Source organism: Coregonus clupeaformis, chromosome 26, assembly GCF_020615455.1.
Source record: "Coregonus clupeaformis isolate EN_2021a chromosome 26, ASM2061545v1, whole genome shotgun sequence".
Classification (NCBI taxonomy): Eukaryota; Metazoa; Chordata; class Actinopteri; order Salmoniformes; family Salmonidae; genus Coregonus; species Coregonus clupeaformis.
The window spans coordinates 39,041,304-39,069,128 of record NC_059217.1 but is presented as its reverse complement, the minus strand read 5'-3'; the positions used below and the strand labels follow the sequence as shown (position 1 = coordinate 39,069,128).

The window sequence follows — 27,825 nt, the reverse complement described above, 5'->3', positions numbered from 1 at the left end:
AGGTACACCACCCCGTTCACAAAAATGGTTAGCTTCTACAGACAGTGAGTCACGTGGCCTTGGCTTGCTATATCAAGCAGACAGGCATCGAGGCATTCAGTTCCTGTTCGATTGAACGTTAGAATGGGCAAAACAAGTGACCTAAGCAACTTTGAGCGTGGTATGATCGCTGGTGCCAGGCGCGCCGGTTCCAGTATCTCAGAAATGGCCGGCCTCCTGGGCTTTTCATGCAACACAGTGTCTAGGGTTTACAGAAAATCCAGTCAGAGGTAGTCCTGTAGGCGAAAACAGCTCGTTGATGAGAGGTCAAAGGAGAATGGCAAAAATCGCACAAACCAACAAGCGGGCCACAAACTGGCAAATAACAGTGGTGTGCAGAACGGCATCTCGGAACGCACAACTCGTCAGTCCTTGTCATGGATTGGCTATTGCAGCAGACGACCATCACAAACACTGGTCAATTGAGGAGTGGAAAAACATTGCCTGGTCCGACGAATCCCAGTTCCTGTTGTGTCATGCTGATGGCAGAATCAGGATTTGACGTAAGCAGCATGAGTCCATGGCCCCCATCCTGCCTGGTGTCAACGGTACAGGCGGGTGGCAGTGGTGTGGGGAATGTTTTCCTGGCACACGTTAGGTCCGTTGCTACCAATTGAGGGTTTGAACACCACACCTTGTGGAATCCATGCCCCGAAAAATTCTGGCTGTTTTGGAGACAAAGGGGAGTCCGACCCAGTACTAGTGGGTGTACCTAATAAACTGGCCACGGAGTGTCTATATATACTTGTATATCTGTATCAATAGAATGGTCAATATAATCTATTTACTTGAAAATAGGTATTGACAACAATTAGACATCTCAATCTTACATTTCAACCATTTAATAAAGCAGAAACAATATGCTGCAGCACTGGAGACCATTTATGTCCAATCCGGAAAATAAATACACTTGGATATTTTACTCAACAAATAGTTTGGGATCTTTAAATAGGATTAAACATAAATAAATCTGTTTTGCTCTTAAATGTATCTGAACACAATTTAGAATGAGTTGTACACAAATACAGTAGATCGATTTAAAACTATTGCCTGAAAATGAGACATGGTAGGTTTTTGGGGGGTTTCAGTATGAGCTATGGTTGACCGGTGACGCAGGTCACTGTGTAAAAAAGTAAAAGATACAGTTTAAAAAGTGTTCAGAGGCTCTTGGTGAGTTACTACAACTACTTGTTCTTATGAGCAAGCTGTCCAGGCTACGGTATTATATTAGTGCTGTTCACTCGCAACTTATTCACTGGTCTGTTTCTGAGCATGCACTGTACACATTCACTTCTGATATTTCTAGCATTTTGATTGTCTGAGTGTTATCAACAATGATCAGATAACCAAATCAATATGTAAAGATCAGTGGAACTGTGCAGCAGCTGATCAACATCAGGACAAGCATACGTTATGGTCAAGGAAAGACGAGACCCTTTAGCTTAGCAGGTCTGCGCAGATTATAGGATCGTTATATCATGTTATAACGACACTCAGGGAGTTGTGGTTCTCCAGGTAAAGAATTGTACAGTCTTAATTAAAGAAGCAAAGTGCTTGGAAACTGTTCACCTACAACGTAACGGTTCTATTTGACATGTTGACACAATGTACATTAGATGCTTTTGAAACAAGCAGAAAGTCAGGGTGCATCTCAATAGCCTAAAGTGACTTCCCCTCCTCATATGCTGTCCTTCTGAGGATTTCTACCATATTGCCTTCACCCACCCTGCCTTCTCAGATCAGCACAGATGAAGGACAGGAGACAAACGGAGAAAGTAACTTGTGACTATTGAGATGCATCCCGTTTCTCTGTGGCCTGGTACCCAGCCACTGATTGGCTGTATTTCCTGTCTGTCTATCACATGGAGTTACGACTATTTCTCAATTGTCTAAAATAGCTTCCTTTCCTCATCTCCTTCCCTTTATCTGCACTGTTCTGAAGAATAAAATATATGTGGGGTCTTTCTTTGGATCAGTGCAGATGAAGGAGAGGACACCAGGAAAGGAAATCATTAACACTATTGAGACGCAGCCGATGACTCATGAGTTCCTACTCTTGGATGGTGCTTTTCGAGGTGAACTGGAGGCCCTCCTCCTGCAGTCTTTTCAGAGCCGGTCCATAGATGTCCTTAGTCATTGGCACCACCAGTCCCTTCGTACGGATTTCTCCTGCAGATTGAAAGTCAGTTCACTTCACTTTCACATACAGTGAGGGAAAAAAGTATTTGATCCCCTGCTGATTTTGTACGTTTGCCCACTGACAAAGAAATGATCAGTCTATAATTTTAATGGTAGGTTTATTTGAACAGTGAGAGACAGAATAACAACAACAAAATCCAGAAAAACGCATGTCAAAAATGTTATAAATTGATTTGCATTTTAATGAGGGAAATAAGTATTTGACCCCCTCTCAATCAGAAAGATTTCTGGCTCCCAGGTGTCTTTTATACAGGTAACGAGCTGAGATTAGGAGCACACTCTTAAAGGGAGTGCTCCTAATCTCAGCTTGTTACCTGTATAAAAGACACCTGTCCACAGAAGCAATCAATCAATCAGATTCCAAACTCTCCACCATGGCCAAGACCAAAGAGCTCTCCAAGGATGTCAGGGACAAGATTGTAGACCTACACTAGGCTGGAATGGGCTACAAGACCATCACCAAGCAGCTTGGTGAGAAGGTGACAACAGTTGGTGCGATTATTCGCAAATGGAAGAAACACAAAATAACTGTCAATCTCCCTCGGCCTGGGGCTCCATGCAAGATCTCACCTCGTGGAGTTGCAATGATCATGAGAACGGTGAGGAATCAGCCCAGAACTACACGGGAGGATCTTGTCAATGATCTCAAGGCAGCTGGGACCATAGTCACCAAGAAAACAATTGGTAACACACTACGCCGTGAAGGACTGAAATCCTGCAGCGCCCACAAGGTCCCCCTGCTCAAGAAAGCACATATACAGGGCTGTCTGAAGTTTGCCAATTAACATCTGAATGATTCAGAGGAGAACTGGGTGAAAGTGTTGTGGTCAGATGAGACCAAAATCGAGCTCTTTGGCATCAACTCAACGTGTTTGGAGGAGGAGGAATGCTGCCTATGACCCCAAGAACACCATCCCCACCGTCAAACATGGAGGTGGAAACATTATGCTTTGGGGGTGTTTTTTTGCTAAGGGGACAGGACAACTTCACAGCATCAAAGGGACGATGGACGGGGCCATGTACCATCAAATATTGGGTGAGAACCTCCTTCCCTCAGCCATGGCATTGAAAATGGGTCGTGGATGGGTATTCCAGCATGACAATGACCCAAAACACACGGCCAAGGCAACAAAGGAGTGGCTCAAGAAGAAGCACATTAAGGTCCTGAAGTGGCCTAGCCAGTCTCCAGACCTTTATCCCATAGAAAATCTGTGGAGGGAGCTGAAGGTTTGAGTTGCCAAACGTCAGCCTCGAAACCTTAATGACTTGGAGAAGATCTGCAAAGAGGAGTGGAACAAAATCCCTCCTGAGATGTGTGCAAACCTGGTGGCCAACTACAAGAAACATCTGACCTCTGTGATTGCCAACAAGGATTTGCCACCAAGTACTAAGTCATGTTTTGCAGAGGGGTCAAATACTTATTTCCCTCATTAAAATGCTAATCAATTTATAACATTTTTGACATGCATTTTTCTGGATTTTTTTGTTGTTATTCTGTCTCTCACTGTTCAAATAAACCAACCATTAAAATTATAGACTCATCATGTCTTTGTCAGTGGGCAAACGTTCAAAATCAGCAGGGGATCAAATACTTTTTCCCTCACTGTACATGTTAGGGTTGTACATTCATCTTTAGCAAAATGACAGGTTCCCTGGCGGTGGAATAAGTGTGTCATTCTCAGTAAAGCCTAATCAACAACTCAGGCATGATAAATGCAATAAGAACTCAAGGCTACACTACTGACCGTCCAGCACCATGCGAGCAGCGATGGCAGCAGGGTAGCCCACGGTCTTGGCCATGGCAGAGTAGCCGTCGGGGTCTCCGTAGACCACCAGGCTGATGTGCTTGGTCTCCAGCTCGCCTGTGGAGTGGCGCAGGCCCACGTCGTTCCTCATGATAATCATGTCCCGCTCGCCTTTATCTAAAGGAGAGGATAAAGGACACAGAGGGACCGAGAAGGAGAGAGAAGGTTATACTTAAAATAAAATCTTTACTGCCATTTTCTGTATAAAGAGGAATAGAATGAGTAGGGAGAAAGAGTTACTATGGCAGCGTTTACACAGGCAGCCCAATTCTGATATTTTTTCCACTAATTGGTCTTTTGACAAATCACATCTTTCTCAGAGCTGATCTGATTGGTCAAGAGACCAATTAGTGAAAGAAATATCAAAATTGGGCTGCCTGTGTAAACGCAGCCATATTGGGGTTTGTGAGAGCAAAGTAGTAGTAGTAGAGAGATTTCTTCTGCCCCTCTTACCAAAGGAGAGCCTGGACTCCAAGTGCTTAGCCAGTGAAGCCAGTACGGTCTCTGCATGGGGAACAGCCTCCTTACTCAGCATCCCAAACCTGAACACACACACAATTAAGATATATATGGCAAAGATATGAGTACAAAGTCCATGCAACTAACTTATCAGGCGGTAAAGGAGGGGCTATACCAACATGCGTATACTTATTGAATCTTTCTATATCTACATGAAGTATCTAGGGGAGTAGGGGCTGATAAGTACCTGGGGGGGTAAGGGATGTGTAGTATCTAGGGGAGTAGGAGCTGATAAGTATCTAGGGGAGTAGGAGCTGATAAGTATCTAGGGGAGTCGGGCTGATAAGTACCTAGGGGAGTCGGGGCTGATAAGTACCTAGGGGAGTAGGAGCTGATAAGTATCTAGGGGAGTCGGGGCTGATAAGTATCTAGGGGAGTCGGGCTGATAAGTACCTAGGGGAGTCGGGGCAGATAAGTACCTAGGGGAGTCGGGCTGATAAGTATCTAGGGGAGTCGGGGCAGATAAGTACCTAGGGGAGTCGGGGCTGATAAGTACCTAGGGGAGTCGGGGCTGATAAGTACCTAGGGGAGTCGGGGCTGATAAGTACCTAGGGGGGTAAGGGATGTGTAGTATCTAGGGGAGTCGGAGCTGATAAGTACCTAGGGGAGTCGGGCTGATAAGTATCTAGGGGAGTCGGGGCTGATAAGTACCTAGGGGAGTCGGGGCTGATAAGTACCTAGGGGAGTCGGGGCTGATAAGTACCTAGGGGAGTCGGGGCTGATAAGTACCTAGGGGAGTCGGGGCTGATAAGTACCTAGGGGAGTCGGGGCTGATAAGTACCTAGGGGAGTCGGGGCTGATAAATACCTAGGGGAGTCGGGGCTGATAAGTACCTAGGGGAGTCGGGGCTGATAAGTATCTAGGGGAGTCGGGGCTGATAAGTATCTAGGGGAGTCGGGGCTGATAAGTATCTAGGGGAGTCGGGGCTGATAAGTATCTAGGGGAGTCGGGGCTGATAAGTACCTAGGGGAGTCGGGGCTGATAAGTATCTAAGGGAGTAGGGGCTGATACGTACCTGGGGGGGTAAGGGATGTGTAGTATCTAGGGGAGTAGGAGCTGATAAGTATCTAGGGGAGTAGGGGCTGATAAATATCTAGGGGAGTAGGGGCTGATAAATATCTAGGGGAGTAGGGGCTGATAAGTACCTGGGGGGGTAAGGGATGTGTAGTATCTAGGGGAGTTGGGGCTGATAAGTACGTAGGGGGTAAGGGATGTGTAGTATCTATGGGAGTAGGAGCTGATAAGTATCTAGGGGAGTAGGGGCTGATAAGTACCTGGGGGGGTAAGGGATGTGTAGTATCTAGGGGAGTAGGAGCTGATAAGTACCTAGGGGGGGTAGGGGATGTGTAGTACCTAGGGGAGTAGGGGCTGATAAGTACCTAGGGGAGTCGGGGCTGATAAGTATCTAGGGGAGTCGGGGCTGATAAGTATCTAGGGGAGTCGGGGCTGATAAGTACCTAGGGGAGTCGGGGCTGATAAGTATCTAAGGGAGTAGGGGCTGATACGTACCTGGGGGGGTAAGGGATGTGTAGTATCTAGGGGAGTAGGAGCTGATAAGTATCTAGGGGAGTCGGGGCTGATAAGTATCTAGGGGAGTCGGGGCTGATAAGTACCTAGGGGAGTCGGGGCTGATAAGTATCTAAGGGAGTAGGGGCTGATACGTACCTGGGGGGGTAAGGGATGTGTAGTATCTAGGGGAGTAGGAGCTGATAAGTATCTAGGGGAGTAGGGGCTGATAAATATCTAAGGGAGTAGGGGCTGATAAATATCTAGGGGAGTAGGGGCTGATAAGTACCTGGGGGGGTAAGGGATGTGTAGTATCTAGGGGAGTTGGGGCTGATAAGTACGTAGGGGTAAGGGATGTGTAGTATCTATGGGAGTAGGAGCTGATAAGTATCTAGGGGAGTAGGGGCTGATAAGTACCTGGGGGGGTAAGGGATGTGTAGTATCTAGGGGAGTAGGAGCTGATAAGTACCTAGGGGGGGTAAGGGATGTGTAGTACCTAGGGGAGTAGGGGCTGATAAGTATCTAGGGGAGTAGGGGCTGATAAATATCTAGGGGAGTAGGGGCTGATAAGTACCTAGGGGGGGTAAGGGATGTGTAGTACCTAGGGGAGTAGGGGCTGATAAGTACCTAGGGGGGTAAGGGATGTGTAGTACCTAGGGGAGTAGGGGCTGATAAGTATCTAGGGGAGTAGGGGCTGATAAATATCTAGGGGAGTAGGGGCTGATAAATATCTAGGGGAGTAGGGGCTGATAAGTACCTAGGGGGGTAAGGGCTGATACACTATATATACAAAAGTATGTGGACACCCCTTCAAATTAGTGGATTCAGCTATTTCAGCCACACCCATTGCTGACAGGTGTATAAAATAGAGCACACAGCCATACAACCTCCATAGACAAACATTGGCAGTAGAATGGCCTTACTGAAGAGCTCAGCCGCGAAGTGGTAGGCCACACAAGCTCACAGAATGGGACCGGCGAGAGCTGAAGCGCGTAACAATCGTCTGCAACACTCACTATCGAGTTCCAAACTGCCTATGGAAGCAGCGTCAGCACAATAACTGTTCGTCGTAAGCTTCATGAAAGGGGTTTCCATGGCCGAGCAGTCGCACACAAGCCTAAGATCACCATGTGCAATGCCAAGCGTCGGCTGGAGTGGGGTAAAGCTCGCCACCATAGGACTCTGGAACAGTGGAAACGCATTCTCTGGAGTGACGACTCACTTCACCATCTGGCAGGAGAACGCTACCTGCCCCAATGCATAGTGCCAACTGTAAAGTTCGGTGGAGGAGGAATAATGGTCTGGGGCTGTTTTTCATGGTTCGGGCTAGGCCCCTTAGTTCCAGTGAAGTGAAATCTTCAAGCTACAGCATTCAATGACATTCTAGAAGATTCTGTGCTTCCAACTTTGTGGCAACAGTTTGGGGAAGGCCCTTTCCTGTTTCAACATGACAATGTCCCCGTGCACAAACCATACAGAAATGGTTTGTCGAGATCAGTGTGGAAGAACTTGACAGGCCTGTACCGAGCCCTGACCTCAATCCCATCGAACACCTTTGGGATGAATTGGAACGCCAACTGCGAGCCAGCCTAATCGCCCAACATCAGTGACCGACCTCACTAATGCTCGTGGCTGAATGGAAGCAAGTTCCAACATCTAGTGGAAAGCCTTCCCAGAAGAGTGGAGGCTGTTATAGCAGCAAAGGGGGACCAACTCCATATTAATGCCCACCATTTTAGAATGAGATGTTCGACAAGCAGGTGTCCACATACTGTTGGTCATGTAGTGTAAGTATCTAGGGGGGTAGGGACTGATAAGTATCTAGGGGGGTAGGGACTGATAAGTATCTAGGGGGGTAGGGGCTGATATGTATAGGGGGGGTAGGGACTGATAAATATCTAGGGGGTAGGGGCTGATATGTATAGGGGGGGTAGGGACTGATAAGTATCTAGGGGGGTAGGGGATGTGTAGTACCTAGGGGGTTAGGGGATGTGTAGTACCTAGGGGGGTAGGGGATGTGTAGTACCTAGGGGGGTAGGGGATGTGTAGTACCTAGGGGGGTAGGGGATGTGTAGTATCTAGGGGGGTAGGGGATGTGTAGTACCTAGGGGGGTAGGGGATGTGTAGTACCTAGGGGGGTAGGGGATGTGTAGTACCTAGGAGGGTAGGGGATGTGTAGTATCTAGGGGGGTAGGGGATGTGTAGTACCTAGGGGGGTAGGGGATGTGTAGTATCTAGGGGGGTAGGGGATGTGTAGTACCTAGGGGGGTAGGGGATGTGTAGTACCTAGGGGGGTAGGGGATGTGTAGTACCTAGTGGGGTAGGGGATGTGTAGTACCTAGTGGGGTAGGGGATGTGTAGTACCTAGTGGGGTAGGGGATGTGTAGTACCTAGGGGGGTAGGATATGTGTAGTACCTAGGGGGGTAGGGGATGTGTAGTACCTAGGGGGTAGGGGATGTGTAGTACCTAGGGGGTAGGGGATGTGTAGTATCTAGGGGGTAGGGGATGTGTAGTACCTAGGGGGGTAGGGGATGTGTAGTACCTAGGGGGTAGGGGATGTGTAGTATCTAGGGGGTAGGGGGATGTGTAGTACCTAGGGGGTAGGGGATGTGTAGTATCTAGGGGGTAGGGGATGTGTAGTATCTAGGGGGTAGGGGATGTGTAGTACCTAGGGGGTAGGGGATGTGTAGTACCTAGGGGGGTAGGGGGATGTGTAGTACCTAGGGGGTAGGGCTAGGGGGTAGGGGATGTGTAGTACCTAGGGGGTAGGGGATGTGTAGTACCTAGGGGGTAGGGGATGTGTAGTACCTAGGGGGTAGGGGATGTGTAGTACCTAGGGGGTAGGGGATGTGTAGTACCTAGGGGGTAGGGGATGTGTAGTACCTAGGGGGTAGGGGATGTGTAGTACCTAGGGGGTAGGGGATGTGTAGTACCTAGGGGGTAGGGGATGTGTAGTACCTAGGGGGTAGGGGATGTGTAGTACCTAGGGGGTAGGGGATGTGTAGTACCTAGGGGGTAGGGGATGTGTAGTACCTAGGGGGTAGGGGGATGTGTAGTACCTAGGGGGTAGGGGATGTGTAGTACCTAGGGGGTAGGGGATGTGTAGTACCTAGGGGGTAGGGGATGTGTAGTACCTAGGGGGTAGGGGATGTGTAGTACCTAGGGGGTAGGGGATGTGTAGTACCTAGGGGGTAGGGGATGTGTAGTACCTAGGGGGTAGGGGATGTGTAGTACCTAGTGGGGTAGGGGATGTGTAGTACCTAGTGGGGTAGGGGATGTGTAGTACCTAGTGGGGTAGGGGATGTGTAGTACCTAGGGGGGTAGGATATGTGTAGTACCTAGGGGGGTAGGGGATGTGTAGTACCTAGGGGGGTAGGGGATGTGTAGTACCTAGGGGGTAGGGGATGTGTAGTACCTAGGGGGTAGGGGATGTGTAGTATCTAGGGGGTAGGGGATGTGTAGTACCTAGGGGGGTAGGGGATGTGTAGTACCTAGGGGGTAGGGGGATGTGTAGTACCTAGGGGGTAGGGGATGTGTAGTATCTAGGGGGTAGGGGATGTGTAGTACCTAGGGGGTAGGGGATGTGTAGTACCTAGGGGGTAGGGGATGTGTAGTACCTAGGGGGTAGGGGGATGTGTAGTACCTAGGGGGGTAGGGGATGTGTAGTACCTAGGGGGGTAGGGGATGTGTAGTACCTAGGGGGGTAGGGGATGTGTAGTACCTAGGGGGGTAGGGGATGTGTAGTACCTAGGGGGGTAGGGGATGTGTAGTACCTAGGGGGTAGGGGATGTGTGACAATGTGGATTTCATGCATATACAGTGTATGGCTATGGTTAGGACATGGGCCTTACCATTTGAGTGTCTCCATCTTGAAATGGTCTTGGCCGATGCGGTCGTAAACGGCTCCCTCGAAGGCCTCCTCAGAGGTGGAGGTGGGCAGGCCAATCTGCTTACACAGCAGCTCTTTCTGTTGCACAGGGAAAATACAGAATATGGGTAAGGTATCGCACAAGAGGCATGAGCTGGTAATAAAGTTGTTATAAGCAGGATTCTCATTCTTACCCAGGAGACGGGAGCGGAGGTGTGCTTCAGCATGGGGCAGGGGTCAGTGTTGATCAGACCCAGCTTCACAAAGCCACTCATGGCCTTGGAGAAACCCTTGTGGACAAGACACATAATTAACTGACCATTGAATCAGATCAGATAATAGCAAAGTGACCCCAGTGTTGCTAGCAGCACCATGCTCCAACCCATTAAAACCACATTATTGTAGAGGTCAGTGGCAGTACCTACCTTGAAGCGGAGTGTTCCTCTGATGAGTGTGTGGGCTGACTCGATGCCGTATTGCTCTGAGTATTTGGTGCTGTCGCGGTTGGGGAAGCCCTCCAGGTTGAAGCCGGGCAGGAAGTCCATAGGAGCTGTGGATTCCATCAGAGTGCCGCCTGCTGGGATGCTCACCACCTGGGGGAAACAGAGGATTAAGTTACCCCGAAGCACTGATCTAAGGTCAGCTTTGCATCACCGTCCCTTATGGTTCAGGTTAGGTTTTTGGGGAGGATATGCTGATCCTAGATGGCCACTGTACCTCGTTGTCCTTGAGGAAGATGGCAGGGCTGATGGTATTGAGGAGGACTCCATATGGACTCCAGCTGAATTTGTAGCGCAGAGGATTGTCTGAGCATTCTGGTGCAGGGAGTCCACCACAGAATGAACTGTATGACTCAATCTAAGGACACACACGTAAATGGTTTAAAAACACAATTTACACAGACATCTACCCAATGTTTTGTCAAGACAGTCATCTTTACGTCAAGATGGGGGGAAAAATGAACAAATCGAAAACACATGGTGTTTCAATCTGTTGGGCCCGCAATCAATAATGCTGCCAAGGAAACTGACAAGATGCCACTCATCCCTTCGACATACGCTCAATCGATCATTATGTGCACACCACACACACAACATCCGTATGTACAGGCCCCACAATCACCCAAACACTTCCTCTCAAACTCACAAATCACTCAAACATATAGATTCTGTCACAATCTTCCTCACACGTTTCACTCACAGTGCAGCCGTCCGCCTTGGCTTGGTCGATGCACTCCATAGCTAGCATGTGGTCGATGCCAGGGTCCAGGCCCATCTCATTCACTATGGTGATGCCAGCTTCCTCAGCACTGGAAGGAATCACACAGACAAACACACTCAGCCACACCTGCCCCACGTGGAGCCAATACATTCCCTTGACTACTAGCTTATCCTGGCTAATGCCATGTCAAGCAATTAGGTCAAGTGTCTTGGTGCCTGCCTGTAGCTTACATTAAGTCAACTGTGTATCAAATAGCGCAAGGTTAGCATTAAGACAAGATAACACACATTTGACCATTAAATCTCCACTTGTACATAGATATGTTTTCCCCTAACCCCAGCCCTCTCGCTCCTACTTTAAAACCCAGAGGAATGTCCTCTTCTCCCCATACACTTCTCTCCTACCTCTGTTGGAGGTCCTTCATGGCTGGACTCAGGTAGCTGGCAGTCACCATGTTTACCTTCTTGTTGATGCAGTGTTTGGCGATGACAGGGTGATACCCGTACGGCAGCATACTGAGGGCATAAACAGCACATGTGACAATGACACACTCACCGCTCATTCACCACAGGTGTGTGTGTGTGTGTGTGTGTACCTAATGACTAGGTCATGGTCTTTGACCAGGGACTCCAGGTGGCCCTCCTGACTGGTGACATCCAGCATGACAGGGATGGTGTTGGGGTATTTCCCTGCCAGCTCCTCTGCCTGGGTCAAAAATACTGATGCTAAAACACAAGGAGACATGGATAACAGCTGTGAGAGAGATGGGAGGGGTGAAATATTTGAGTGAAATTACAATTTGAAACCAAATGTGCTGGGGCTTGAGCCCTGAGGCACCCTTTACAATTCATTAAGTAATTAGAGATGTACACACAATAGATTGTGTGCATCCAGTTAAACATTTAAATAATGAAATCATCATCAACTGGGTATTTGTGAATATAGTGGGAATAGTGCAACATTTCCTTTTCAGAGCCTTACCAACAGTGATTTGAGTTCCTGGGTCCCGGGTGAGGTACTCGATGACTGGGCCCGACACGTAACCTGAGCCCAGTAGTAGCACTCGCTTCATTCCACTCCTCTTCGTGATCTTGGCTTGCTCTCTGAGGGGAAGTGGGGTTATACACAGTGTGAGCACAGAATAAAGTCATCACAGACACAGAGTTTCTTTCTCACACACGCATAATGAGAAGCTGAATACAAGCAATCTTGCTCAGAATTATAACCAGTGATTTGCTTACCAAGCAGAGATGGGGATGTGGGTGGGCAATATAATTAATTTAATATAAATCGTCAACAGTTTTAATTGCATCCTCCTAAGAAATTACTACTTAACAACCAATGCCGGTGACAAAATCTTACAGGAGGGAGTTCCCCCACCCACATAACCCAGCAAATCACACACTAATAATGAAAGACTAAGATTTTTTGTGAAAACCCAAGCTGATGCACTGTGATGAAGTATATTAAATCAATCAAAACTAAATGAGATTCAATCAATGAAATGCGTTAAATTAAAAACAGGGTGATCTTCATATGCAGCAAATACTCATTAATTAACAAAATGGGATCCAATCACAGACATGAAATGTGATTTAAATTAAAACAAGGCGATTCCAATACTGGGCACCATACAGTCCAAAGGTCACCATGGCAGCCTCTTCTATCATACAGTGACCTGCAGAATCATCAGTTTACTCAGCAATATCCCCCCCAATACACCCTCCCCCACCAATTCCCCAGGGAGTTGTCAGGGTCCAACCGGCAGCCTCAGCCTAATTGGATGTGACACTGTACATGTGCACAAGAGTACGTAGAGCTGGGCATGAGGTCCGGCAAGCCATCCATTGACAATGGAGGGGCTGGCTTCTTTAATTAAAAAATAAGAGAGATGGGGGATTCCCCTCAGGAGCATATTTGTCTCAAGTTTACATATGTTAAGAGCAATACCCAATCAGAGGGATTTGAAGACTTAAGATCCTGAGACATGGCTTGTCTAGAGAGGTGAAACTAAGGTCAACTCATCAACCAAATACAAAAACAAAAATCACTCAAAATGGTATGAAACGGAAGCCTTGTTCTTAGTATCATCGTTTCGAAGAAGGGATTGCCACCATTTCCAGTTGTACTCTCTCTCCAGGATTGACCATGCTTGAAGAGGGCTTGAACGTGGCGGCCTTTGAGTGATAATTTTGATCACAAAGTGCTCATCTGGGTCATGGTTCAGTCAGGATCAAACGGATGAAGGTTAAAGTATGTCAGTGTGAAAATAAACCATGAACACATTCAACCCATTTTCAGACCAGAGCAAACCATCTCTCTCTACATCTAGCTACTACTTAGGAAAACCTTGAAAGGGCACAATGCATGAATGCTGTAGTCTAGGAGAGCTTCTGAAGAAGAGCTACAATGTTTATGAAAGCAAAGTCTATGTGAACAAGGGAGATAAGAGTCCTCTTTTTGCATGCAGGTTTCTATTTGAATAGTGAACAAATCTTTTGGTTAAAAACAGAAATAATTCATTTTTGTAATTGAAGAAAATGTTTGAGGTTAGCCTACACCAGGAAAAGATACATATATATTAACGGAATGGGAGTAAATGAAATGAGAAAATAATTTTGCATTGAAAACATTGACGTTATTATGATTGATGGTGGAAGATTTTCAAATTTCGCAACAGAGGGAACAACGATGAACGAAAAAGGTATGATTTTCTTGTTCGCATGCCAAAATGAAGGGACAGGACACTGCGAGATGGGACAGAGGGTGGTGGTGTTTTAGAATGAGAAAAGACTTGTCTACCCACGAAAGAGCCCCTCAGTGAGAGAGAAAACTCCTGCGTCTCAGTAGAAGTGGAGGCAGCGGCGATGGCATGTTAGCCATGCAAGGTGTTAGAGCGGGGGTAGACTGGCACACACCAGCACACCGTGAGCGCACTGTGCAAGGACGGAACAACAAGGTGAGGGTTAGTGGAGACTCCGGCAGACAGCACCTGATGAGCTGTAGTGAATTGCCCTGAGTCTGGGGCAAGATAGAGCTCCCCCTGCTGGGTGGAGGATAGTACACATTACACCCTAAAGCCTGAGCTCAACTAGACAATGAGGAAGGGGAAAAGTTACAAATAATAAGCTATTAAGCAAATGTAGTCTATTGCTATGCTGTATCTGCTATGCTGCTCACTAGGTATGCTATGCTAATGTTATGCCATCTACAAACTGAGACTACAGTTTGTAGCAGGTGTCAAACTTGACTATTCGTCAAAATACTTGACAACTACTGAATGTTTTACCTGTAAAGGAATCTTTAGAGATTTCTTCCTTAGATTGGCAGCGTTACCTCCATGATGTGACAGGCATATTTACCAAAGTAATTTCATCAGATTTATTTCTTGGAAAACACAAAGCCAACAACATGAAGCTTACCAAACTAGCATACAATTGTGCAGAAAATGCATTTTCAGATCAGTTATTACATAGACAACATAATTGCTGTTTAATTGTTATAACATTAAAGAAAGCACATTAAAACCTCAAGGGCTTCAACAGTAAAATCTATTTTGTTATAACAGTCACACTTAAAATCATCCTGAAAACGCACAAAATAAATTAAACAAGAAAGCCATTCTCTAACCACTAGATATATTGACATGCAATCTTACCTTCGTTCACGAAGTTCTTCAATGTATTCAAACTTTGGGGTAAGCTTTCCTTCTGACGTTATCACAGCCTTCAATGGAGGAAAGATGTTAAAAAGAAAACAGTCCAAGGTCGGTAAAAAAATGGTTTTATGTACAAATATGCCAAATGACAAAAATCTGACAAAACAAGTCACTGTCTATTGCCCTACTACAGCACGTCACATGGCAACTGTAGTCCAAAAGTCAAATAAAAAAACATCCATCTGTATATAGATTGTAAACTTCAATGTGGTCTCCTGAAACCAACATACTTTAGCGAAAAACACACAATGCAGCCAACAATGAGATCTTGGTTAGCTATTATCGCATAGCAGTAGCAAATAATTTCATAACTAGTTTCACGTCAAGCTGCATCAAGGTTTCAAGTCCATAGCCTTTTCGTTCATGATGCAAAAATGATTGCGTAAGAGGGATTTGTGTGTGTGATACTCACGTCTCTAACTTGAGGTGAGAAGTCCTCTTCTTCAAGGGGTCTGGTGGCATCGGAGGGAAGCTGAAGAAGACAGAACCGGGAAGTACTTGTTAATTCTAAAAATAACAGAATTCCCACTAAGCGGCCATCACTGGCAAGCAGTGGTAGCTACAGTGCGGGGTCTTCACTAGTTACCACAGCCACAAAGTCTGAATTATGGCTAAACACTGCCTATTTCTACAATTTCTTCTTAAAATCTGATTTTAAACGTAAACCCAACCCTAACGTTAACCACACTGCTAACCTTATGCCTAACCTTATATTAAGAGCAAAAAACAAATTTTAGTTTTCATGAATCTTTACGATATAGCCCATTTTGACTTTGTGGTAACTAGTGACAACCACAGTACGGTAAGCAGTGGCAGCTACAGTGCGGTAAGCTGGAACAGACAAACATAACCTGAGATTTTGTTGTGCGCTCGTATGGCTGCATTCCACATTTGGACAACCCTCTCCCCAAACAAACTAAACCGAAAACAAAAAAATGCTAATGGTGCAGTGCACCTTACCCCAGCATCTTACCATCTCCCAAATGTAGGGAAAAAGGCGGTCTCCGAAATACTCAGTGGCTTCAATGGGGAGCTGGGCAGGAAGGTTATCAATAGAGCACATGAGGATACCTGTGCCCTCCACACTGGAAAGACAAAGACACCATCAAAGAAGAGTAGACAATTTGCAAGGCCTGGTGGGAGTACATGTTATGTATGGGTGTTTGTACAAATGACTGTATATGAATAGACAAAGCCATCAATCACAGGAAACCATTAATTCCTGTGTGAAGACTCAATAGCGCATTGAAGCCAAATGAAGTCTTAAGATGGAGTTTCATGCAGACATAACATGCAGTTTGAGCTGTTGCAGGCTAGCTCAGTGCTGCCCCATCTTACTGAGTAACAAGTTGAAGGCTGACCGGGGTACTGCAGGCTGCGATTGTTTAAAAAATATATATATATATATACACTGCTCAAAAAAATAAAGGGAACACTTAAACAACACAATGTAACTCCAAGTCAATCACACTTCTGTGAAATCAAACTGTCCACTTAGGAAGCAACACTGATTGACAATACATTTCACATGCTGTTGTGCAAATGAAATAGACAACAGGTGGAAATTATAGGCAATTAGCAAGACACCTCCAATAAAGGACTGGTTCTGCAGGTGGTGACCACAGACCACTTCTCAGTTCCTATGCTTCCTGGCTGATGTTTTGGTCACTTTTGAATGCTGGCGGTGCTTTCACTCTAGTGGTAGCATGAGACGGAGTCTACAACCCACACAAGTGGCTCAGGTAGTGCAGCTCATCCAGGATGGCACATCAATGCGAGCTGTGGCAAGAAGGTTTGCTGTGTCTGTCAGCGTAGTGTCCAGAGCATGGAGGCGCTACCAGGAGACAGGCCAGTACATCAGGAGACGTGGAGGAGGCCGTAGAGGGCAACAACCCAGCAGCAGGACTGCTACCTCCGCCTTTGTGCAAGGAGGAGCAGGAGGAGCACTGCCAGAGCCCTGCAAAATGACCTCCAGCAGGCCACAAATGTGCATGTGTCTGCTCAAACGGTCAGAAACAGACTCCATGAGGGTGGTATGAGGGGCCCGACGTCCACAGGTGGGGGTTGTGCTTACAGCCCAACACCATGCAGGGCGTTTGACATTTGCCAGAGAACACCAAGATTGGCAAATTCGCCACTGGCGCCCTGTGCTCTTCACAGATGAAAGCAGGTTCACACTGAGCACATGTGACAGACGTGACAGAGTCTGGAGACGCCGTGGAGAACGTTCTGCTGCCTGCAACATCCTCCAGCATGACCGGTTTGGCGGTGGGTCAGTCATGGTGTGGGGTGTCATTTCTTTGGGGGCCGCACAGCCCTCCATGTGCTCGCCAGAGGTAGCCTGACTGCCATTAGGTACCGAGATGAGATCCTCAGACCCCTTGTGAGACCATATGCTGGTGCGGTTGGCCCTGGGTTCCTCCTAATGCAAGACAATGCTAGACCTCATGTGGCTGGAGTGTGTCAGCAGTTCCTGCAAGAGGAAGGCATTGATGCTATGGACTGGCCCGCCCGTTCCCCAGACCTGAATCCAATTGAGCACATCTGGGACATCATGTCTCGCTCCATCCACCAATGCCATGTTGCACCACAGACTGTCCAGGAGTTGGCGGATGCTTTAGTCCAGGTCTGGGAGGAGATCCCTCAGGAGACCATCCGCCACCTCATCAGGAGCATGCCCAGGCGTTGTAGGGAGGTCATACAGGCACGTGGAGGCCACACACACTACTGAGCCTCATTTTGACTTGTTTTAAGGACATTACATCAAAGTTGGATCAGCCTGTAGTTTGGTTTTCCACTTTAATCTTGAGGGTGACTCCAAATCCAGACCTCCATGGGTTGATAAATTTGATTTCATTGATAATTTGTGTGATTTTGTTGTCAGCACATTCAACTATGTAAAGAAAAAAAGTATTTAATAAGATTATTTAATTCATTCATGTTATTTTAGTGTTCCCTTTCTTTTTTTGAGCAGTGTATAATAAAATCGGTTCAAGGACATACATCTGGTGTATTAGAAGCAATTATTAGTACCATGACAGTCTTCGAAACATTTTTATATTTACAAGAAGATTGCCATTTTCCCCTTCACTATAATGTACCGCGGTCGGCCTTGAACTTCCGTGGCTTCAATGAGAGGGGGCAGTCGTTCTCCCCTGGTCTGTACCTGTCGTGGTCTATGTGCTGGTCCGCATCATACATACAGAAAGGCTTATCAATGGTGGTGCACTCAGTCATGAACTCAATGGAGCCCCCCATGTCGGCAGATATGTCACAGATTGCCAGAAGCCTGAGAAAAAGAAAGAAAGACAGGAAGTAATGAGGGAAGATAAGAAAAGAGGTAGAGTCCATATCAGAGTGTTTATCAGCCAGTCGGGTCACGATGACTGCACTCCGCACTCTTTGGTTGAGTTCCCGTACAATGTAAACATTACTGAAGATAAGCGTGCGCTTCTGAATGCGATAGTCCCAGTCCAAATAGTGGGGGCAGGGGGGGGGACTTACTTGTGTGGTAGTTCTGGCCATCCCTCCGTAGCGGCGGCAGAGGGCTTGACGTGCGTCAGGAGCCTCTGGGCATCCAGCCGCCTGAGGAGCCGCGGTGTCTGGGGGTCCCAGTAGATGCCGTTGATCAGGCACGTGGTGTAGGGCGCCACCTGAGGCCGGGAGGACAAAAAGCGGGCCGAGTCATTAGCGATGCAATTGCTTCCACTACTTCTCCCACACTGCCACTGCAACCACTATAATAATATAATAATAATATGCCATTTAGCAGACGCTTTTATCCAAAGCGACTTACAGTCATGTGTGCATACATTTTACGTATGGGTGGTCCCGGGGATCGAACCCACTACCCTGGCGTTACAGAGGACCATGGCTGCTGCTACAACTATAGATGCTACCACAATGGCTGCTGATACCACAATGGCTGCTGCTGCTGCTACCACTATGGCTGCTGCTGCTACTACAATGGCTGCTGCTACTGCCACTATGGCTTTTGCTGCTGCTACCACTATGGCTGCTGCTACCACTATGGCTGCTGCTGCTGATACCACTATGGCTGCTGCTGCTGATACCACTATGGCTGCTGCTGCTGATACCACTATGGCTGCTGCTGCTGCTGCTACCACTATGGCTGCTGCTACCACTATGGCTGCTGCTGCTACCACTATGGCTGCTGCTGCTACCACTATGGCTGCTGCTGCTGATACCACTATGGCTGCTGCTGCTGATACCACTATGGCTGCTGCTGCTGATACCACTATGGCTGCTGCTGCTGCTACCACAATGGCTGCTGCTGCTGATACCACAATGGCTGCTGCTGCTGATACCACTATGGCTGCTGCTGCTGATACCACTATGGCTGCTGCTGCTGCTACCACTATGGCTGCTGCTACTACTACCACTATGGCTGCTGCTACAACTATAGCTGCTGCTGCTACCACTGCTACCACTATGGCTGCTACTGCTGCTACCACTACTGTATCAACTTAAACCAATTCTACCACCACTGACAATTGGTCTTCGGTGTATCTGCAAATCATATTGACAAGACATCCACAAACCCAGTTCCACAACCTACCATCTACATAATCATATTTGACATCTCAGCTTGTACAGTGTGGTTGCCCACTGACAGACTGTAAGCCGCTATAATAATAATAATAATAATAATAATAATAATAATAATAATAATAATATGCCATAGCCTGTGTTTTGCAACAGGAGAAAATGCTGGCCCCACATGACCCTCCCCTTCCCCCACGAGGGCTTAGTGAGCCAATCAGCTCAGGCTTCAGAGGACAAAGCAGTGTGGCTGTGCCAAAGGACTCGCAGCTCCTGGCTGAGCAGCAGGAACAGGTGAACCGGCTGAAATGGTTGTGATAGTGGTAAAGGCAGACTCACGCTGGTTCTGAAGTGTGATGTGTACAGTTCCGGGTGATACTCGTACTCCAGGGGGTCATAAACACCATCACTCTTCCTCATCAGGTGGTGGTGACGACTCAGAACGGTGGCGTACACTCTGGACATGTCTAAAACCAGAGAGATGGAGATAGCAGTGTCACATGGTGAACATTAAACACAGAACACATACATTAATATGATAATACATATCCTTTCATGTATATTATATGCATTAAATGTTGAATATGCAAATGCAACCCATCAGAAATGGGGATGTAGTACCTCCAGTTTGAGACGCATCTTTTAGCTCATGAGGCTCCACGTATTCTACAGGAAGCTCATTGATGATATCTTGTGCACCCTACATTATAGGAGAAAGTAGTAGTTGAAGAGAAGGTATGCATTCCCATGTTGTAGAATTCACTTAGCACTCACCTTCCTAACACCTTCATCTATTTGTATGAACAGGTTGTGTTTGGTGATAGTTTAGACATAGTTTGTCTTGGGTTACACTAGGTCTACCTACCTTGGAGACGTTGCCTGTGCCGGTGAAGACAAACGTCACTGGGCCGATGGACTTGGGCATGAGGCCCATGGAGATCTCGTACCCACAATCCCTCACTGCCTGGATGGCCTGGCTGACGTTCCTGTAGTTGTGGGCCATACCGATGTGCTGTGACACAGGAAGTGATGTCAGAGGTCCAGTGGAGGAAGAGGAAATAGTTGAAGCATTGAAATTACATGGAATCCACTAGGTCAAATCCTTACCATAAAAGGAGTGTGGTGTCCCAACGCCAGAAAACGAAGTCCCAAACCATGCAAAATATTGATCATTCCTGTTAGGAAGAACATAGGAAAAGTGAAACAAAGTAGGAACACTGCTTTGATAATAGATGTTGGACGAAAGGGCATTTGAAAATAGGGATACATACTTGAAAAATAAGTAAATTCAGCTAGTGTTTATATTTTATAAAACCCACTGAGACCAGGGTCTCATTTACAATGGTGCCCTGAGGACAGCAATACAACAATTCAAAATGTAGATTTACACTTCCAGTCAAAAGTTTTAGAACACCTACTCATTCAAGGTTTTTTTTAAAAACTATTTTCTACATTGTATAATAATAGTGAAGACATCAAAACTATGAAATAACACATACGGAATCATGTAGTAACCAAAAAAGTGTTAAACAAATGAAAATATATTTTATATGAGATTCTTCAAATAGCCACCCGTTGCCTTGATGACAGCTTTGCACACTCTTGGCATATTCTCTCAACCAGCTTCATGAGGTAGTCACCTGGAATGTGTTTCAATTAACAGGTGTGCCTTGTTAAAAGTTAATTTGTGGAATTTCTTTCCTTCTTAATGCGTTTGAGCAAATCAGTTGTGTTGTGACAAGGTAGGGGGGGGGGGGGTATACAGAAGATAGCCTTATTTGGTAAAAGACCAAGTCCATATTATGGCAAGAACAGCTCAAATAAGAAAAGAGAAACGACTGTCCATCATTACTTTAAGACATGAAGGTCAGTCAATACGGAACATTTCAAGAACTTTGAAAGTTTCTTCAAGTGCAGTCGCAAAAACCATCAAGCGCTACGATGAAACTGGCTCTCATGAGGACCGCCACAGGAATGGAAGACCCAGAGTTACCTCTGCTGCAGAGGATAAGTTCCTTAGAGTTACCAGCCTCAGAAATTGCAGCCCAAATAAATGCTTCAGAGTTCAAGTAACAGACACATCTCAACATCAACTGTTCAGAGGAGACTGTGTGAATCTGGTTGAATTGCTGCAAACCATTACTAAAGGACACCAATAAGAAGAAGAGACCTGCTTGGGCCAAGAAACACGAGCAATGGACATTAGACCGTGGAAATCGGTCCTTTGGTCTGGAGTCCAAATTGGAGATCTTTGGTTCCAACCGCCGTGTCTTTGAGACGCAGTGTGGGTAAACGGATGATCTCTGCATGTGTATTTCCCACCGTAAAGCATGGAGGAGGAGGTGTTATGGTGTGGGGGTGCTTTGCTGGTGACACTGTCTGTGATTTATTTAGAATTCAAGGCACACTTAACCAGCATGGCTACCAAAGCATTCTGCAGCGATACGCCATCGAATCTGGTTTGGGCTTAGTGGGACTATCATTTGTTTTTCAACAGGACAATGACCCAACACACCTCCAGGCTGTGTAAGGGCTATTTTACCAAGAAAGAGAGTGATGGAGTGCTGCATCAGATGACCTGGCCTCCACAATCCCCCGACCTCAACCAAATTGAGATGGTTTGGGATGAGTCAGACCGCAGAGTGAAGGAAAAGCAACCAACAAGTGCTCAGCATATGTGGGAACTCCTTCAAGACTGTTGGAAAAGCATTCCAGGTGAAGCTGGTTGAGAGAATGCCAAGAGTGCAAAGCTGTAATCAAGGCAAAGGGTGGTTATTTGAAGAATCTCAAATATAAAATATATTTTGATTTGTTTAACACTTTTTTGGTTACTACATGATTCCATGTGTCATTTCATAGTTTTAATATCTTCACTATTACTCTACAATGCAGAAAATAGTAAAAATAAAGAAAAACCCTTGAATGAGTAGCTGTTCTATAACTTTTGACCGGTAGTGTACCTACAGCGCCTTGCAAAATTATTCATCCCCCTTGGCGTTTTTCCTATTTTGTTGCATTCTGTAATTTAAATGGATTTTTATTTGGATTTCATGTAATGGACATACACAAAATAGTCCAAATTGGTGAAGTGAAATGAAAAAATAACTTGTTTCAAAAAATTCTACAAAATAAATAACGGAAAAGTGGTGCGTGCATATGATTTCACCCCCTTTGCTATGAAGCGCCTAAATAACATCTGGTGCAACCAATTACCTTCAGGTGTCACATAATTTGTTAAATAAAGTCCACCTGTGTGCAATCTAAGTGTCACATGATCTGTCACATGATCTCAGTATATATACACCTGTTCTGAAAGGCCCCAGAGTCTGCAACACCACTAAGCAAGCAGCACCATGAAGACCAAGGAGCTCTCCAAACAGGTCAGGGACAAAGTTGTGGAGAAGTACAGATCAGGGTTGGGTTATACAAAAATCAGAAACTTTGAACATCCCACAGAGCACCATTAAATCCATTATTAAAAAATTGAAAGAATAAGGCACCACAACAAACCTGCCAAGAGAGGGCCGCCCACCAAAACTCACGGACCAGGCAAGGAGGGCATTAATCAGAGAGGCAACAAAGAGACCAAAGATAACCCTGAAGGAGCTGCAAAGCTCCACAGCAGAGATTGGATTATCTGTCCATAGGACCACTTTAAGCCGTACACTCCACAGAGCTGGGGTTTACGGAAGAGTGGCCAGAAAAAAGCCATTGCTTAAAGAAAGAAATAAGCAAACACGTTTGGTGTTCGCCAAAAGGCATGTGGGAGACTCCCCAAACATATGGAAGAAGGTACTCTGGTCAGATGAGACTAAAATTGAGCTTTTTGGCCATCAAGGAAAACGCTATGTCTGGCACAAACCCAACACCACTCATCACCCCGAGAACACCATCTCCACAGTGAAGCATGGTGGTGGCAGCATCATGCTGTGGGGATGTTTTACATCAGCAGGGACTGGGAAACTGGTCAGAATTGAAGGAATGATGGATGGTGCTAAATACAGGGAAATTATTGAGGGAAACCTGTTGGTCTTCCAGAGATTTGAGACTGGGAAGGAGGTTCACCTTCCAGCAGGACAATGACCCTAAGCATACTGCTAAAGCAACACTAGAGTGGTTTAAGGGGAAACATTTAAATGTCTTGGAATGGCCTAGTCAAACCCCAGACCTCAATCCAATTGAGAATTTGTGGTATGACTTAAAGATTGCTGTACACCAGCGGAACCCATCCAACTTGAAGGAGCTAGAGCAGTTTTGCCTTGAAGAATGGGCAAAAATCCCAGTGGCTAGATGTGCCAAGCTTATAGAGACATACCCCAAGGGACTTGCAGCTGTAATTGCTGCAAAAGGTGGCTCTACTAAGTATTGACTTGGGGGGGTGAATAGTTATGCACGCTCAAGTTGTTTTTTTGTCTTATTTCTTGTTTGTTTCACAATAAAAAATATTTTGCATCTTCAAAATGGTAGGCATGTTGTGTAAATCAAATGATACAACCCCCCCCCCAAAATCCATTTTAATTCCAGGTTGTAAGGCAACAAAATAGGAAAAATGCCAAGGGGGTGAATACATTCGCAAGCCACTGTAGATCAGTACGGACTAGTGGAACCTCGAGAGTTAATCATCTCTGAGAACGGGTTTGGTGTGTAAACAATGCAAAAGCATGAGGGCAAAAAAACGGAGGTGTTTTACATAATCTGTGGAATTAGAAACACATCGGGCGACTGACTGTCACCTGTATTCTTGGTTTGTAGAACAAAAGTGTACCTGCAACGCCAGCCCATTGTCCAAATGCCACTATACGGAAGCCATTGGCGTCCACCATCTTCTCGTAGTCGATGAGACGCACTTCCTAGAAAGACCAGAGGATGTGAATGAACTAGTGCTGGAAATTGCCAGGGACCTCACGATACGATCACGATACTTAGGTGCCGATACGATATGTATTGCGATTCGATACTGTGATTCGATGTTCCAAACATATTGCTCACCATATGTCTACTGCAGAGGGACAAGAGAGAGCATGAGAAAACGAATTTCGATCAGTCATGGAAATAAAAGTGCTGAAAACAAATTGGCTCCCTATTTATAAAGAAGATGGAGAACAAGCTATAAAAGGACAAATACTGGAGTTTTGGTGCAGGTACTGGCAACAAGCGCAAAAATAATATTGCAATACTTTCAAAACCATACGATATATCGTCAAAAATAATATCCCAATATGTAACTGTATAAATGTTTCCCCCCCATCACTATGAATGGATGAAGCACAGCATGTGCATCCACACCATAATGTGAACATGCTTTATGTTTAGGCTAGGGAAGACTGTCTGGCTTAGTTGTATGGTCATATGTCAGCCTAATGCAGAGTTGTACTTTGATAGAGCAACAACAGCCTTACCTTTTTGAGCAGGTCATCCAGTAGTCCCATGTTAGCTTCCTGTGCTTTGATGGTGTGAGAGAAAAAGGCGTAGGTCTTTCTGGGATAGAGTTTCTCCTCCGGAGGACTCTTGACGCCAATGATCAACGAGGCCTCCGAAATGTCCTCCGAAATTATGGCCCCCGCTTTCTCATAATACTGAAATGAAACATACAAAAAGATCAAAATCATTTATAAGCTAGTTCAGAAAACCTTTTCCAATGCCAGTTGCCAACATCTAACCCAATTGTTACATTTGTCATTATATGCACTGTTTTGTTTTATTCAGTTGCGTAAAAAGTTTTATACAGCAGTCCTTTGATAATAAGCTACATGTCAAGGACTTTTATTTTAACCGTCATTTCTAACAATAATTTGTGACATGTTGTTTACTAGACATTGTGGAGGTCCTCCTATAGTAATCAGTGACATATCTCAGTGTTTTAACCTGCTAAACGGAAATCTCATTTATAAATCACATTGTGCAGAGTTTTTTTCTCCTATTTTTGCTGAACATAGGCCTACTTTGATCTCCAGCCATTGGACGTGTGCATGTTTACTCAACAGCAGTGATCTCCAGTCATTGGATGTGTGCATGTTTACGCAACGACAGTGATCTCCAGTCATTGGATGTGTGTATGTTTTACCCAACAACAGTGATAACTCACATTCTCGTGGATGGCTCTTCGGTTGGAGGGCTGGACGAGGACCTTGTGGCCAGCATGGACAATCTCTTTAACGTGGCGCGGAGCCAGCGGTGCCCGTCTCTCCCACACGTTGATGTCCTCACGCCGGATGGCCATGACGCTCTTGTGATGCTCATATCGCCGCTGGCCACAGAGGCATCTCCTCGTCCCTCTAGCCTGGTGTCTTAGGAGTTGCAACATGGCTATACCCCACTGCTTTAGACAAGAGTGAGAGGGATGAGCCACTCAACAATTCAGTGAGAAGAAAACTTACACAAACTGATCAGACAAAGTATGAGATTCACTGCATCCAAATAAAGGAGAGTTTCAAACAGAGGCCATGTAAAATGTCTGGTTTAGTCTGCTAGGAGGCGGGTTGCACAACAGCCAGCAGAAACACCTGGTTTAGTTTCAAGAGGCGAGAAGATTTGAATGACAGCCACACACACCTCCTACAAGATGGTTGTACCTGCAATGCTGACTGAATATTTTGTCACCCATCAAATTATTTGCCTGATTTCTGCAAGGCACTTTAACCACATTACATGATCTTTCAAAAGGTTTGATTGATAGATTAGACAATTACACAGGCCTATAGACAGCCACCTCACACCTGAGGGCTATGAAATTGGCAGACTGCACTTTTTGAGTAAGTAACCTACAGTAATCTAGCAAGCTAACACTACCGGCAGACAACATGGAGAGATAGTTATTACAATTGCATGATGGGAGTCAAAACGCACTGAAATGATAGTCATGCATTTTCGGATGTGTAATGAACACTAAACCCTTATTAAAACTATATATCTATATCGTCAACAGGCCTATCCGTACAACACGCTCACCGGCATAATGTCCATACGCACATTTAGACTAATGCGCTCCGGGTCGAACTCGACTGATAGTTAGCTAACGTTTACTAACTAAAGGTATTGGATACTGTAGTAAACATTGTGAGACAAGCTACACATAGCATATTTACTCACCTCGAATACTCGAGAAAAGTGTAAACAAATGACAAGTATATCTAACCAACCTTTCTATAACTAGCTACTTTCGCAAACAGATGTCCGATATGCAATGTGGCGGCGGTCTTTCTAGGTGCACTAAGGTAGCCTACACAGTGTCGTTCAGAGGTGACAAGAATATGGCGTGGATAGGATACACAGCACAGTGAATATTGCGATGTAGGCTGTGGCCTTCGGAATTTGTAGATATATATAAACCATCTAAGGTACATCAGATGAGGTTATAATGACTGTAGCTATGCCTTACCAGTCAGTGTAATGGCGAGGGGAGGGGTAACTGCTGAATCTCCCAAGATTGCTCCCACCAATCCCATCGCAACGCAAAGGATCGGCCTCTTCTTGTCCTTCACGTAGCCGTCGCAGCATTATGACTACAGGCGGCATTTCCAAGAGGAATGATCTGTGCTATCTGGGATCCTTGGGAAGTCCCCCCCATTGAAGTTGAAATATAAAATGGTTGGGTTTAGGGGTAGGGACGTCCCAAGGATTGCAGATAGCACTGACCCAAGAGGAATCGTGCCTCGCTGATTAACTAGTCTTAATTAGTCTACAGAGTTTTCAAACCACCGTTTTGTCATATATTCTCTTTAAATGAACTCAGCGCTGAGAGACATATATATTATTTAATATCATTCCATTTATATAACAGATGGTAGGCCTTGCCCATGAAATGAAATATGAAAATAAATACATTTGTCAGTCGCTCTGGATAAGAGCGTCTGCTAAATGACTAAAATGTAAATGTAAATGTAATAAACAAGAATATAATAGAATAGAGCATATCCTTTGTAGTCCGTTTGGTTAGAACGGAAATGAGTTTAGTTTCTGCCTATCCCCTTACATCCCCAGAAACCCAAGTGTTGAGGCACATGCTGGATAGAGAGCAATTTGGAGTTAAATGCCTTGCTTAAGGGCACAACAGCAGTGGTTTGTATGGGATCATTCACAGTCCACCTTTAGGGCTATATCTGGTAACAGACTGAGTCAGTGGCACTGACAGACAAAAATGTTTCACAATTCATGACACACTTGCCCACAAATGAAGTGGTAGCCTAGCCCTAGTCGTGTGTGTGTGTGTGACCTTTGTGTCGCATAGGGAAGTCTACATGTCATATCATTATCGAAAATACCATACAGACATGTTACATTCTCTCATGTTTGCTCAACACGAAAAAGAAAAACATTGGCCCATTCACTGATAGGCCTAATTGAATAATGCACCACCTTATTCCTAATTCTTCTTTCTAATTTGGTG

The 27,825-nt window shown here is 45.7% G+C and overlaps 1 protein-coding gene across 7 annotated transcripts; it reads right to left on the bottom strand.

Annotated features, from left to right (window-relative positions):
- Positions 1 to 859: 859 nt before the first annotated feature.
- aass (aminoadipate-semialdehyde synthase) lies at positions 860 to 26,909 on the bottom strand. 7 transcript variants are annotated; one of them, XM_041849513.2, is made up of 25 exons: positions 26,818 to 26,909; positions 25,525 to 25,758; positions 24,839 to 25,015; positions 24,205 to 24,289; positions 20,547 to 20,614; positions 20,305 to 20,451; positions 20,061 to 20,139; positions 19,779 to 19,906; positions 18,381 to 18,529; positions 18,043 to 18,165; positions 15,850 to 15,961; positions 15,289 to 15,348; positions 14,817 to 14,884; positions 14,448 to 14,459; positions 12,140 to 12,261; positions 11,754 to 11,883; positions 11,563 to 11,673; positions 11,138 to 11,246; positions 10,655 to 10,795; positions 10,363 to 10,530; positions 10,132 to 10,227; positions 9,921 to 10,036; positions 4,497 to 4,585; positions 3,984 to 4,160; positions 860 to 2,208 (listed from the first exon to the last, which is right to left on the bottom strand). In XM_041849513.2, the coding sequence occupies exons 2-25, from the start codon at positions 25,741 to 25,743 to the stop codon at positions 2,090 to 2,092; spliced, it is 2,805 nt and encodes a 934-aa protein (XP_041705447.2). In that variant the 5' UTR covers positions 25,744 to 25,758; positions 26,818 to 26,909; the 3' UTR covers positions 860 to 2,089. The 7 variants fall into 7 exon arrangements, with proteins under 7 accessions (XP_041705447.2, XP_041705448.2, XP_041705445.2 ...); XM_041849514.2 differs by having other exon boundaries at positions 25,525 to 25,755; positions 26,818 to 26,839; XM_041849511.2 differs by lacking the exon at positions 26,818 to 26,909 and adding an exon at positions 26,529 to 26,811.
- Between the last annotated feature and the right edge of the window lie 916 nt (positions 26,910 to 27,825).

Excerpts from the sequence above, each read along its gene's own strand:
- aass (XM_041849508.2), bottom strand. The coding sequence starts at position 26,782 with ATGTACCTTAGATGGTTTATATATATCTACAAATTCCGAAGGCCACAG. Across the intron at positions 19,907-20,060 it reads AGATGCGTCTCAAACTGGAG|ACATGTCCAGAGTGTACGCC; the intron begins GTACTACATCCC and ends CTCTGGTTTTAG. Across the intron at positions 18,530-19,778 it reads CATCACACTTCAGAACCAGC|GTGGCGCCCTACACCACGTG; the intron begins GTGAGTCTGCCT and ends TCCCGGCCTCAG.